We start from the raw sequence: 14,529 nt of genomic DNA on the forward strand, positions 1-14,529 counted from the left end.
GCTTCTGAGATAAAAAAGTATGTATGTTTTCCATTGATGTGCTATACCAACGATGATAGGATTTGAGAAACTTCTAAAAAAGGAATTTTAAATGCCAAAATTTGATACTAAATTGTGAAGGTTAAAAAGATTATATTGCTCCATATTATTTTTTAATCATTAAAAGTAGTCTAGAATTTTACTTCTCTCAAGATAACTGTGAAAGTGGTTTCATTTTTGGTGGTTTATGGTTGTTCTTCTAAATTACAGAGAAGTAATCATGCAGAGACAAGTTTGGTTTGTTTTTTTTTTTTTTAACTAATCGCTGCTTTGCAGAGGTCACTGAAATTCTATTCATGTGTGGTCTTCGTGCAGCAAAGCAGGTATTGGTGAGGTCTTTGAAGGTCACCAAGGGCCAGTGACTGGAATTAACTGCCACATGGCTGTGGGCCCAATTGACTTTTCACACCTGTTTGTCACGTCATCATTTGACTGGACCGTCAAACTGTGGACCACAAAGGTAAGAATACCCTGATTTAAGATCTCAGGTAACACATAGGCAAAGAGGACAATTTTATTGTTCACAGCCTGCTGGTGAGCGCAGTCTGCCTCAGAGCTAAAAGCTCAGTTTCTCCATCCGTTTTATTTATTTTAAAATATATAAGTAATACTTGAAAGCATTCTAAATGGGAAAAATCCCAACAGTCCAAATAATAATAAAATGGAAGTCCTTCTTTACTAACACTAATCCTGCCCACAACATCCCCTCCCGTGCTACCATCTGAGCCCTCTCCCCAGAGGTGACCCTCTTTTAGCAGTTTAGTGTGGATTCTGTAAGCACTGACTTACATGCATATGTACTTATGGAAATATGACTTGAGACTTGGTGTTTTGGTTTGGGGGTTTGGGTTTTTTGTTTGTTTGTTTTTTGAGCCCTTGGTGGCTTTTAAGCTGGCAAATGGCACTGTATTAGTTGTGCTTTCAAAGGCAATTCTGACCATGTTTGAGAGCCAAGAAAGGAACGACCATCTAAAAGAATGGCGCAGTAGTCCAGGGATTAAATGAAAGCAGCATAAACCAGTAGTTTGGGGTGGAAGGAAACAAATGGATTCGAGAACTGTTTATAAGGTACAGGCAACAGAAATTGGTGACTGATCTGATACAAAGATGGTGAGAGAGGGAGTCATCAGGAAAAAACGCAAGTTATGGCTAGAGCAACTAGCAATCTGTGCTCATCTATCAAGGCATTCACTGCATGGAGACATTAGAGGAAGGGCGCGTCGGCAAAGAGCATTGTGCGGGTTAAATTTAAGGTGCCTGGGTGGCACGATTCACGATCTCCATCAGACGGTTTGATATGTGGGACGGAAGCAGAGGGAGACCTCTTGGCTGCAGGTACGTACTTAGTAGCAGTCAGAATAGCAATCACAGAGCACCTGGGTGGCTCAATCAGTTAGGCATCTGACCGGCTCAGTTCATGATTCCAGGGTTTGTGAGTTCAAGCCCTGCATTGGGACAGAGAGCCCACTTCAGATCCTCTGTCTCCCTCTCTCTCTGCCCCTCCTCTGCTTGTGCAGGTGTACTCTCTGTCTTTCAAAAATAAATAAACGTTAAAAAAAAAAGGAATAGCAATCATTATTATAGTCCAAGGAGTGTTTTTTAAAAGAAATGTTAAGAGTAACAGGGAGCCTGGGTGACTCAGTCAGTTAAGCATCTGACTCTTGACTTTGGCTCAGGTCATGATCTCATGGTTTGTGGGTTTGAGCCCTGCATAGGGCATGGAGCATAGGGCTCCATGCTGACAGTGCAGAGCCTTCTTGGGATTATCTCTCTCTGCCTCTCCCCCCACTTGCATGCTCATGCTCTCTCTCTCTCTTTTACTCTCAAAGTAAATCATTTAAATAAACTTAAAAAAAATAAATGTGAAGAGCAGATCCAGAAAAACAGGACTGTTTAAGAACTAGAAAAGAAGATTAAAAGAACACCAACCCTTGGGGCACCTGGGTTGCTCAGTCGGTTAAACATCTGACTTCACCTCAGGTCATGATCTTGCAGTTCATGAGCTCGAGCCCCGCACTGGGCTCTATGCTGACAGCTCAGAGCCGGGAGCCTGCTTTGGAATCTGTGACTCCCTCTCTGTCTGCCCCTCCCCTGCTCATGCTCTGTCTCTCAAAAAATAAATGAACGTTAAAAAAGAAAAATTTTTAAAAGAGCACCAACCCAAGAAATAGGGGGAAAAATTATAACTTTGGGGTATGAATAGAGAAGAAGAAGACATAATTGGCCTCAACTGTAAGAAAAACAACTCACCTATAAGAGAAATTCAATTAAAACCAAGTTGAGAAACTTCTTTTCAGCTATCATACTGACAAAAATTCAAAAGCAATATAATCTGTGATAAGACAGAAAGAACCAGCCATTCTCATACATTGCTGGTGCAAATGGAAAATGGTACAACACTGGAGAAAAGAATTTGGTAATATATAAAAAATAATTCACCATGCATATTTGCTCATTGTTAGAGCAATTCCTGCTTCTAGGAATCTATGCCAAAGGTATACTAGCAAAAATAAGAAAAGACATCTGCAGAAGGAGATTCATTGAAAGGCTACTTTGAATAGCAAAAGACTGGAAAGGACCCAGGAGTCCATCAGTAGGGCTCAGGACAAATCAAAAGTAGTGAACATCCACACAAGAGAGAACCATTCAAGGAGAGGAAGAAATGCAGAAGGTTTCTTCACACTAGTATGGAGTGGTGCCTAGGATGTATTTTTAAATGAGAAAAGTAAGGTGGAGAAAAGTATAAATAGTAGTACATTGTCATTGTTTAATATTTATACATGTTTAAGATGTTGGAATGATAGACACATATACACAAAATTATTACTTACAGGGAGGCAGGAGGCCGAAAGAAACAAAGAGAATAGCTATACTTTTTTTTTTTTTAAATACTGTGTACTTTTGGTTTGGGAATGATGTAAATATTTTCCATAATTACAAAATGAAATAAATTTTAAAAGTGGTTCCTAAAAAATGTGAAGTAACATGAAATGAATCAACCTTACTGTGGTTCAAATGGGAAGCAAACCCTTATAGTATGGAATGATTTGAAGTGACTTTAAAATCCTGTATTTTGACTCTACAGCCCGAAAAGGATATATTTTAAAGATAACAGGAACTTGATGAAAATTTTTAACTACTTTTCATACTCACATTGCTGGTGGTTGTATTGTTACTTTACTCTCATACCATTGTATTTGTATCATGAGATAAATGAAATGGCTGCATTTGTGTCATTGAAGAGTGATATCAGCTGGGTTGAAAGAAGATACAAATGCATGAATTGAGTAAAATCTCTGTAGTAATCCTGAATACAGGTTGTATGCATCAGTAAAAACTTGTGGTGTATGTTACCTTTAAATCTAAAAAATACAGGGGCGCCTGGGTGGCTCAGTCGATTGAGCGTCCGACTTCAGCTCAGGTCATGATCTCACAGTCTGTGCGTTCGAGCCCCGCGTCAGGCTCTGTGCTGACAGCTCAGAGCCTGGAGCCTGTTTCAGATTCTGTGTCTCCCTCTTTCTCTCTGACCCTCCCCTGTTCATGCTCTCTCTCTGTCTCAAAAATAAATAAATGTTAAAAAAAAAAACCTTTAAATCTAAAAAATACATATTCAAAGCTCTATTTACCAAGAAGGTCCAGAAACAATGAGCAATTCAATAGCAATGAGACTCCTGGTGTACAGATTGTGCTCTCTAAATACCAGTTTCACTAAAAGAAACCAGAGATTCTAAAAGAAATTACTGATTCTAGATCTGGAGCAGGAAATGTATAAAATGAAGCTGGAATATTTCATCATAATAGAAATCAAGGAAGCTACCAAACACTGCATGTTTCTTGTCAAAGGTCTTAGCAGCCAATTTGAATAAGCTTCTGCTGTCCAAAGAATATCAATAAGGGTAATAGATTCATGAGTTCATAATAATACTGAAAAAAGGGGAAAAGAACCTCATTAGTCATATTTGGAGAATTTTAGGGAAACAAATTCAATATTTTGGAAATTAAAGAAAGAATCAATTATTTATTCTGAAAGATTTAAACATTTATTCTGTCTTTTCTATATTATTTGTATGTCAGGGCTACTAAATAATTGATAAAGGGATGTTCTAGAAATATTCCAGCTAATAGAGGAAGACAAGATTTGCTTATCACCACTCTGGAACCTCTAATGATTTAGGTAATGATTATTGCCGATAACATTATAAAAATAGAAACAACTTTCACAGTTATGGAAGTATAGAATACTTCTTTTGAAGTAGGTTTGTCCCCCAAATAAAATTCAAATCCTATCAATCCACCAGATCTCTAAATTTAGAGGCAATTGGAGATAAATAAGCTAAATACTAAATAATACTACAGAGATGGAATCAGTCAAATCAAGGCTGTGGAGAAATCTATGGCACAGCTGATCTCCTTTCTGCAACATTTTCTTTGAAAACCTTTTTTTCAAAGAAAATAAAAGAAATGGAGGTGGAAACTATGTATCAAAACAAAATAGAACCAAACAATACTTGAGACATTTCAACCAATCTTAAAATACTAATCCTGCATAGATCTTGATCCAGACAAGCAACCCTTTGAAAAAAGTGGAAGGTTATCAGGAAAATGGGAAAATTGACTATAACATTTGATGATATTTATGGATTATTATTTTTAGATGTGATAATTATATTTTGATCATCTTAAGTGGTTTTACCTTTTAGAGATGCACACTGAAATCTTACAAAAGAAATCACATGATGTAAGAAATTTGCTTCAAAATAATCAGTTGGGAAGGGAGAGCATGTGGATATAGATGAATAAAATTGTGTTATATTGATAAGTATTGTAGCTGGATATTGATATTCTTCTATTTCTGAATGCATTTAAAATTTTCTATAGTAAAAAAAAAAATAAAAATAAAATAAACAAAAGAGAAGGGAATGACCAACAGTAACAAATACTTCATGGAAGTATCGTCAAGACTAAAATGCATCCATTGTATTTGGCAGCCTCACTGTGCCCATGGCAGGTACAGTTCCACTGGCATGTTGAGGCTGGTACATGAATAACAAGGAGTTAAGGAGTGAGTGAGAAGGAAGGAAGCATTGAAGAAAACTCGAGAGGGGTGCCTGGGTGGCGCAGTCGGTTAAGCGTCCGACTTCAGCCAGGTCACGATCTCGCGGTCCGTGAGTTCGAGCCCCGCGTCGGGCTCTGGGCTGATGGCTCGGAGCCTGGAGCCTGTTTCCGATTCTGTGTCTCCCTCTCTCTCTGCCCCTCCCCCGTTCATGCTCTGTCTCTCTCTGTCCCAAAAATAAATAAAAACGTTGAAAAAAAAATTTTTAAAAATAAAAAAAAATAAAAAAAATAAAAAAGAAAAAAAAGAAAACTCGAGAAGTTTGGCTATGAGGAGATGAAGATGGGAGGTAGAGAGAGAGTTTTCCTTTTTTCTATTCTTTTTTTTTTTTAAGATCACAGAGACGCTTGAGGATGTTGCTGTTGTAGAATAGCCAGCAAAGAAAAAGAGTAGAAAACCTGCAAGTGTAAAACAGAGAAAGGGCCCTGAAGGTGTTGGGGTAAATGAGATGCATAGCATGGGCAACGGGTAATATTGATATTTGGGCAGTGGCATGTCTTCTGTTGTAACAAAGGAACAGGAAAGGAAGGGGATGAATACGCAAGTGGGTAGGTGTGGTGAACGAAAGCAGAGGGAACCCTCCTAGGTTTTCTCAGTGAAGCAGGATGTGAGGTAGTCTGCTGAGTGGGAAGCCAAGGTGCTGAAGGGAGCAGGTTGCAGCTGGCCATGGGAGAGAAGAGGAAGAGCTGATTAAGGAAGCAAAGATGGACTCTGGGAGGTGTCATTCTAATTATAGTGGCATCGATCTTCAGGGTCGACTTCCTCCAAGGGAAATTAGCAGCAGAGATATGGATATGGATGAGGGGGACACTTAGATGGATCCAGGGCCAAGCTTTCCCAGAGTGCGATGGTGAGACAATAGAACATGAGATTGGAAATAAGGACAAGAGCATGTGTGATGTTAGAGGCTAAGGACTCTATGCTCTGGAGCTGAAGGGAAATGAAAACAGGAGAAGGTAAAAGAGCAAGGGGTCGGAAGCCCCTAGAAGATCAAAGAATAGGTATGAAGGAAGGAATTGAGTAAGAGAATTAGTAAAATAAGAGATTATTGTTAAAAAGTGGGATGTTTGGATTTAGTAATGAACGGCTGAAATAATTCCAAGTGGTAAAAACAAAACAAAACAAAGCAATAGCTCCAGGGTGTGGTCATATTGTAACTGAAGTCAAGCAGACGTGAAGTTCATTGGAGCTGAGGGGGTCTGACTGGGATAGAAAAGTACATAGCGAGCCCCATGCTAAAGTCACCAGTGAATTAGGAAGAGAGATCAGAAAAGGTAAGGATGATACAGAGAATGGCCTGAGCTTAAAAGAAGCAGGACTTTTTATAGGACATCTACACCCTGGAGAGCAAATAAGAAGCTGACCCTCTCCCTCTTCTGAAATAGAATATCTAGTAATGAACACTTTCTCCTGGAGGACACAGCAGGGGCGGTGGTGAGCTTATGAGAAAAGAGGGGAGGGAGGTTCCCCTGAGACAGGAAGCAGAGGGAGCTTTCCATGAAAAGCCTGAAGATGGAGGCAAATGAGCTCATCATGGAATGGGAGACATGGAGAGCATGGTGGAAACATCTAGAAAGGGGGAGAGTACTGAGTGGTTGGTGCAGGTAAAACAAGTACTAACAGAGATTTCTAGACAATGCTATGAGAATGTAGCAAAAATAGGGAGGGGAGATACAAAAAAAAAGGAGCCTGGAATTCTGAACAGAATGCTAATTTTTGCAAATTCTAGTGAGGACAGAAAGCAAGAAGAAAGGATTAAAGTACATTGCATTGCCCACACTCCACCTCCCCATCACACCGGATTTCATCATTAAACCACAGTCAGGGGAGGCTTCACATTGAAGCAGAAACTTTGTTGGGGCACTTTATCTGGCAAACAGAGGACAAGGCTGCATTCTAGCAGCTGAATCAACAAGAAGCCATTTTCATCTGAATGGTTAAAAGGTAGGGATCCACTCAGGAAACACATGCGATGAACTGGAAAGATAGGTCTATACTTGGTTGTGTAGATTTATTTTTATTTTATAAATTATGGCAAGTCATTTTAGGACCAAATTAATCAAAACTTAATTCTAGGGAGTTTTCTATGGAAGATGAATTTGCAGGGACTGGGGGTGGTGGAGCAAGACCACCATTTACTGAGGTCATACAGTATGCCAGGCATTATGCTAAATATACTACATGCAATATATAGTCCATTAATTCCTCACAGTAAACTCATGAGTAGTTGCATTACTCCATTTTGTAGAAGAAGAAATAGACATAAGAGAGTTGAAATAACATCCCTGGTGTGCTCAATGAGAGCCTGGGGTATTCAAACCCAAATGAGTGTGACCCCCAAAGCTGTGATCTTTTCCACACCAGCATGCTAAGCCCAGAGACAGGACATCCAGTTTTAAGGCTAGTTTGACCATCCGGGTGAAAGTCAGAATTTTGGCAGTGGCAGCAATGGTGAGTTTGTGGAGAACACAAGTCTAAGAGAAGGAAGCAAGCAGATGTGACCAAGTGACTGGATTTGAGAGCAGAGACAATGACGATTCTGATATTTCTGCCTTAGGCATCTGAGTAAAAGACTGATGGTGCCAGTGACTGAGATAGAAAATAGAGGAAGAGCAGGCTTACGCTGGGGGCAGAAAATTAGCAGTCTGGGGCATGCTCCAGCTGAGGCACCTGGAAATTCCTAAAAGATAATGGAAAATACCGGAACTCAGGGTTAAGAGTGTAGGTAAAAATCTGCTTTGATCTCAGGGTTGTGAGTTCAAGACCCACATTAGGCATAGAGCTTATGTTTTTAAAAAAATCTAGATATGGCAGTGATCAACCTACAGTCAGTCATTGATTCCAAGAGAAAATTAAGAAGAAAATGTCAATTGAAGAAGAGAGGGTGCAACGTGGGAACCACAACTGCTTCAGGAAGAGAAGGAATACATGGATGGAAAAGACAAGAAGAAGGTGACATTGACCTCAAGACAGACTGAGGTTGGTTGCAGAACAAGAAGAGCAGACAGGAGACAAGAAAACAAAGATCACTCTTTCAGACTAGGGGCCAGAACTGAAGGAGACAGAGTGGTGGCTAGCAGGAAAAGCCACGCCCACGAAGGACTTGGTTATTATGCTTTTTTTTTCTCCCAAGATTTTATTTATTTATGCTGACAGAGAGAGAGAGAGAGAGAACTAGCAAGGGACACGCAGAGGGAGAGGGGACAGAGGATCTGAAGGGGGCTCCATGCTAGCATCAGAGAGCCTGATGAGGGGCTCAAACTCACAAACTGAGATCATGACTTGAGCTGAAGTCAGATGCTTAAACAACTGAGCCACCCAGGTGCCCCCAAGATTTTATTTAAATTCAAGTTAGTTAACATATAGTGTAATATCAATTTCAGGAGTAGAATTTAGTGACTCATCACGCAGTGCTCATCCCAACAAGTGCCCTCCTTAATACCCATCATCCCTCTAGCCCATGCCCCCTCCCCCCTCCCACATCAACCCTCAGTTTGTTCTCTATCATTAACAGTCTTTTATGGTTGTCTTCCTCTCTGTTTTTATCTTATGGAGGAGCCAGTGAAAAGTGCAGATTGATAGTGAGTAGACTGAAAATTGAGAAGGATGATATCAGGTGCCAGTGTGGGGTTGGGGAGGGGAGTAGAGGCAGGACACTGCTAAGGCTGGAGAAAGATTGGATGGGTTTAGCTGAATGCAAGTGGAAGGCAGAGCAGAGAGAGAAGGTCCCTGTTCTCTGGTGAGGTCAGAGGTGTGCTCATCCACTGACGGCTATGGGAAGTGGGATATGGTAGGGAGAGGAGGGGAGCTGCAGGTCATGTAAGAGAAGGGACAACCCCCTGCCTCCAGAAGATGTCTGAATGGTACCAATTTGAGGACCAGCTGGGGCCAAATATCAAAGATGCATTTCATAGGTGATGTCTAATGCTCCCCCACCCCAGACATTCTGCATGTCTAGAGACACGCAGAGTAGGAGCCAGCAATCTGTGTTTTAATAAGCCTCCAAGCGATCCCCATGCTGCCAGAATTTGAAGAGCCATGCTCTAATCCAATGTGAATTTCGGTCTGAAACTCCCATCCTACAGAGCTGGTGGGACAGTTCGTTTATTTTGAGGGGTCCTTTCTCCTCAGGGTTGTGTTAGGAAACTGGGGCGCTAGTTCAGGAGGCAGGGAGGAGAATGAAAATCATTGTCCCACTCCCCAAATCAGGTTTCGTGGTACAATTAACACCCTACTTGTTCTGGTCAGAGATTTGTACTATGAATATATTTGAAACACCAAATTAATCATAACCTCTTGTGATGATGTCCTAGGAGCAATGGTTACACTTTATACTCTTGGCAACACCTGTTAGAGTCCTTTTCCTCTTCTTAATCTAAACATGTGTAAAATTTAAAGGAAATGGTAGCAACATCTAAAATTACTAGTCGCTTTTGCAAGACTTACTGAAACTTTCAGTCTTCATATAAAGGGCAAAGTGAAAATATTAACACTGTTCTGAAAATACTGGAAATTAAAAAAAAGAAAGAAAATACTGGATATCAAGGCTTTGAGGTTTTTTTTTTCCATTCTTATTGACAATGAGAATTTTCAGATAGGTGGAGAACAGAGACAAAAATCAGATGGGTAATTATTTCTGGGATGCTTCTGACAATAATGGTTAACTTGGTAATCTTTATTTTAAACTCATTGTGCAACTTGGAGTCATTTGATCATTTAAAAAAAGGTGAAGAAGGTTTTGGTCACTTGATAATCAAGTTAGTGATCCCCTCACACTTAAAATTATGTCCCAGTCCTTTTGGACAGCTATAACCAAATACCCAGGCTGGGCAGTTTCTAAACAACAGGAATATATTTCAGTCAGTTCTGGAGGCTGGGAATCCCGGATCAAGATGCCAGCATGGTCATGTTCTAGTGAAGTCCCTCTTCCTGGTTCATGGACAGCACTTCCTTGTGTATCCTCAAATGGCAGAGGGGCTAGGGAGCACGGTGGGGTCTCTTTTATAAGGGCACCAATCCTGCTCATGAGGTACCACCCTTATGGCTTCAGTATATCCCAAAGTTCCCTACCTTCTAATACCATCACATTGGAGATTAGGATTTCAACATATGAATTTTGGAGAGAACACAAACATTCAGAACATAGCAAGTTGCCAATTAAATAACATAAAAAAGAATCCTTCAGATGGTAGAAAGAGTTGATGCTAAGAAATAAGACTTTGAACTAGTCAGGAGTGAAATTTTAAAAGTAGCTGCAATATAATACTTTGTGTATAAAAATAAGCATAGCTCAAAGTTAACCCCCCAAAAAGCTTTTTTTAAGTTTATTTATTTAATTTGACAGAGAGAAAGAGAATGAGCTGGGGAGGGAGGGAGGGAGAGAGAGAGAGAGAGAGAGAGAGAGAGAGAATCCCAAGCAGGCTCTGTGCTCCTGGTGCAGAGCCTGACACGAGGCTTGAACTCATAAAACTGCAAAATCATGACCTGAGCCAAAGTCAAGAGTCAGACACCTAACCGACTGAGCCACCCAGGCACCCCCACACATGCATTTCATATATTCTACTACCAAGAATTCACATTTCTAACACAAATATAAAATATTAGGACAGAACATCTGTATTCCAGGGGAGAATGTCACACTGCAATTAGCACACTGAGCAAAATGCATGCAATCTTGAGGCTTGCAGCAAAGTCCATATCCACTCACTCTGCATAAGTAATGTGATTGCCAAAGAGACAGTAGCACTTCACACATTTTTAGACAGAGAGAAGCTATGACTTCAAAGATCAAGACCAAAACATAAAATTTCTGTACATAGGATTTCAGAAATACTGTAGTTTAATGGAAAAGCTTATTTGGAGAAAATGCTAGTCATTGCCAATCCTCTTTGTGATTTGAAAAATTAATATTACTGTGAACTTTATATATGGTTTCATTTAAATTTCCCATGAAGATCGTACAGGTTGAATTTATGAACTGGGAAAGGCTAAAGGAAAGACATAATACTGTATATTTTGGGGGCATTTGGGCTTCTGAGCAGTTCCCAAAAGAGTGGTTTAGTCCGTGAACACTAACTAACTGCATTGGCTGTAGGTGGAAAATTAACCTACCTAACGGTGTTACAGAACCTTAAAATTTTAACACGATTCTTTCTGGTTTCATTATCAGAGTTAACTTAGTAAGAAAGAATAAGTAGTGACAGAGGCTCACTCTTTCTTTCTTTTTTTTTTTTTTTTTTTTTTTTTTTTTGGTCAGAAACTAAGGCAAAATAATGGTGTACTTTTTTTTTTTTTAAGCATAGTAGCACAACCATTTTTGATAGTGAGAGAGCTTTGTTCATCACTTTGATTATCAACATACTGTATTTTAACTCCATGCAAGGGAAAGAAAGAATGACCCTTGCCGTAGTGGATAAAGAGTAAAAATATAACCATGTGTAGAAAATAGTGCTGTTGGGATGCCTGAGTGGTTCAGTCGGTTAAGCTTCCAACTCTTGATTTAGGCTCAGGTCATGATCTCCTGGGATCGAGCCCCAAGACGGGCTCTGCGCTGTCATTGCAGAGCCTGCTTGGGATTCTCTCTCACCTTCTTTCTCTGTCCCTCCCCTATTTACACTCTATTTTTTTCTTTCTATCTCAAAATAAATAAATCAACTTAAAAAAATAGTATTGTTATGGTTGGTTATCATAGAGGCAGCATATGAGAGGGTCCAAATGAACCTCAATAGGTGGAGCAAACAATCAGACGTGTCCTACCTGGGTGTGTGCGGGTAGAGCATGGAAGTTACAGAGTGTGAATTCTCTACCTGTCCACATGGAAGTTTCTCGTGGGAGATCTTCCCATGTGAAGTCCCACAATAAGCATCATCTGTCTCTCTTCCCCATATGCCCAACTTGCCCTTCCCTCTAACTTTTTGAAAACACAACAAAGCACAGACACCCACTCTTGACCTTGCTGCCTCTTTCCCATCCTGTTTATCTTCTGCCTTTTCCCACCAAACTGCAGTTTTACCTCCTACAACCTCTTTATCTCCATAATCACCACTAAACCTCCTCCTTCAAAAATTGCCCTGACCTCCTTCTTGCCTGATCCGTGGGCATTTTGCCATTTTCATTTCCTTTCATGACTTTGCTGTTTCAGTAATGTTGAATAGTCCCTTGGAGCATCCTTCTTTAATATATCAGTGAGGGTGTTTTTAAGAGAGTAGTAAAAAGCTGCATACTTAAAAGTCTATCTTTGATGATTCTTTTAAAAAATAATAAAAAGAAATGCATTGCCTGAATAAATTCAATTGAGTAGCAACTCTTACCTTTTACTATATCTTAGCCCATTACATTTCCCATCCATCAAGAAATACTGGAGTTGATACTTAGAAATGAAGTATGAACTCTTGGCTGGATTAAAACATTCATTATTCCACTCAGCTTTTCTGTTTGCTGAGGTTTTGGGTAATTTTTTTCCTGTACTGTAGTTTAGCTTAGTGGCTAGACAAGTTATGAGTCTTTGGACTTTTTATCATTGCATCCAGTTTGGAAAGTTTCATTGGGCTCCAATTAAATATTGAGTTAATATTTATTTTGGTGCTGGTACAGCTTCGTAAGGATTTAGGTTCTTGATACTGTTTGTGTATTGGCCAGCTCAGTCTATTCCTTTAGTCTTCAAAGAATTTGAATTTCTTCTGCTTGTATGGATCATAGCTTCTGAATCCTTTCTGTGTTAAAACTTTGGGGCCTAAAATTCAATTCTTTTCTGTTGACTGGTCAGGTATACAGTCTGACTTAACCCATGTGTTGGCATTGGATGTGGCTTCTGGACAGCACCCTGGGATGCTGTTATCCAAGAACCTTTCACGTCACACATTTGACTGATGGAAATCATGGACTTCTCTCAAATGTGTCTTGACACTATACAATTAACCTACATCTCAGTCCTCTCTCTAATCTTTTAATGAAACGGAGTATCTAAGAACCAGATTTTCCAAGTGCCTGAAGGATGATGACTTTGCACAAATTAGAAAGATAATCTTCAATTGCCAAGCAACTACTGTGAAATCAATAAATATTACCTATTTCACAATGACATCCTCTGCCAGAGTTTAAATACAAGATGACAATCTTACCTGATTTTTTTTTCCATCTTAGCTACTAGGAAGGAATGATAATTTCAATTTTTTATGAATAAAAGAAATTGGAAAAATTTTGTTTTTCAAGAAAAACATTGTTTTTTCCCTTTAAAATGAATTCACCAAAGATGATTATGTATTATAATAAATGTTAAATACACAAAATGTTATTACACATATTGAAATAATAAAAATAGATTTGTCTTGTCACTGAATCACATTTGGTGTATGAGAATTTCTATCCTCTCCCTGTAAGACCATGAGCTCCCTGACAGTAGGCTCATATTATTTTGTCTGTATCCCCAGTACCTGGCATACTGCTTGGCACCTGGTAAGCACTTAATAAATCATTGAATTAATACATGGATGAATAATCCCTGGGTTTTTAAGAGATGTATATTAAAGACATACTGTAACAAATATTTAGTTAGCAGTGGTTTTGAGCAGTAAAATTCATAGTCATAATTTAGAAATATAATAATTAGAAAACTGAGGTTATGCTTTAAAAATCCTACTAGGAAATATTCAAGAAATATAATTTTGGGGGAAAAAAATCTAAGGCAACCATCCAGGAGCAGAGTGGCCTCTTAAATATTTTTCTTACAAAGTAGATGAGTAGGATTCCAATTAATTTGTGAGAATGATCTGAAGAGCTGGGCAACCAGAATATGTGTCCTTAGCCATGTCTTGCACTCAAGAGGGTATTTACCCAAGTGAGCAAGGGAAGAGGTTCCTCAACAGGCTGACAATCCCCTTTTAGTGCATGCAGGTGCCCAGGTGCATGCAGGAATGCTTTCTAAAGATACCCCTGGGAAAGTCTGTCCTTTGTGGAATATGACTCCCCCTCCCCCGAAAAAAGGGGGCTCGACTCTCTCTAAATCATGGCTTATAAGAAAAATTCCTAACTCAAACTGAAGCTAGTGGGGAAAGGATAGAGAAGGAAATGTGCTAAAGAACCTTCTCAAAGTAGGTGATATCCAAACTGAGGTTTGAAGGATTTAGGTCAAGGGAGAACAGGGAAAGACATTCAAGTAAAAGGAATTGAATATCCAAAAACCAAAGCATGGGATAATTGACACCCTACTTGTGTGACTTTAGGAAAGTTACTCTGCCTCTGTGTGCTGCTGTTTATTCATCTATACAATGGCAATTACAATACTGCCTGTCTCATAGGGGACTTGGGAAGCTTGAATGAGTTAAGTCTATATAAAGCTCTCAAAACAATGCCAGGCAGAGAGTAGTAAGTACTATGAA

At 39.5% G+C, this 14,529-nt stretch overlaps 1 protein-coding gene across 2 annotated transcripts in view; it reads left to right on the plus strand.

Moving 5' to 3' along the window:
- The window catches only part of DYNC1I1 (dynein cytoplasmic 1 intermediate chain 1), a 313,529-nt gene that overhangs the window by 251,847 nt on the left and 47,153 nt on the right, over positions 1–14,529 (plus strand). For both annotated transcript variants that reach the window (XM_030307990.1, XM_030307991.1), the window contains one exon: positions 355–499. In XM_030307990.1, the coding sequence (XP_030163850.1) occupies positions 355–499 (145 nt within the window). The remainder of the gene's footprint in view (positions 1–354; positions 500–14,529) is intronic.

Source organism: Lynx canadensis, chromosome A2 (genome assembly GCF_007474595.2).
Source record: "Lynx canadensis isolate LIC74 chromosome A2, mLynCan4.pri.v2, whole genome shotgun sequence".
Taxonomy (NCBI): Eukaryota; Metazoa; Chordata; class Mammalia; order Carnivora; family Felidae; genus Lynx; species Lynx canadensis.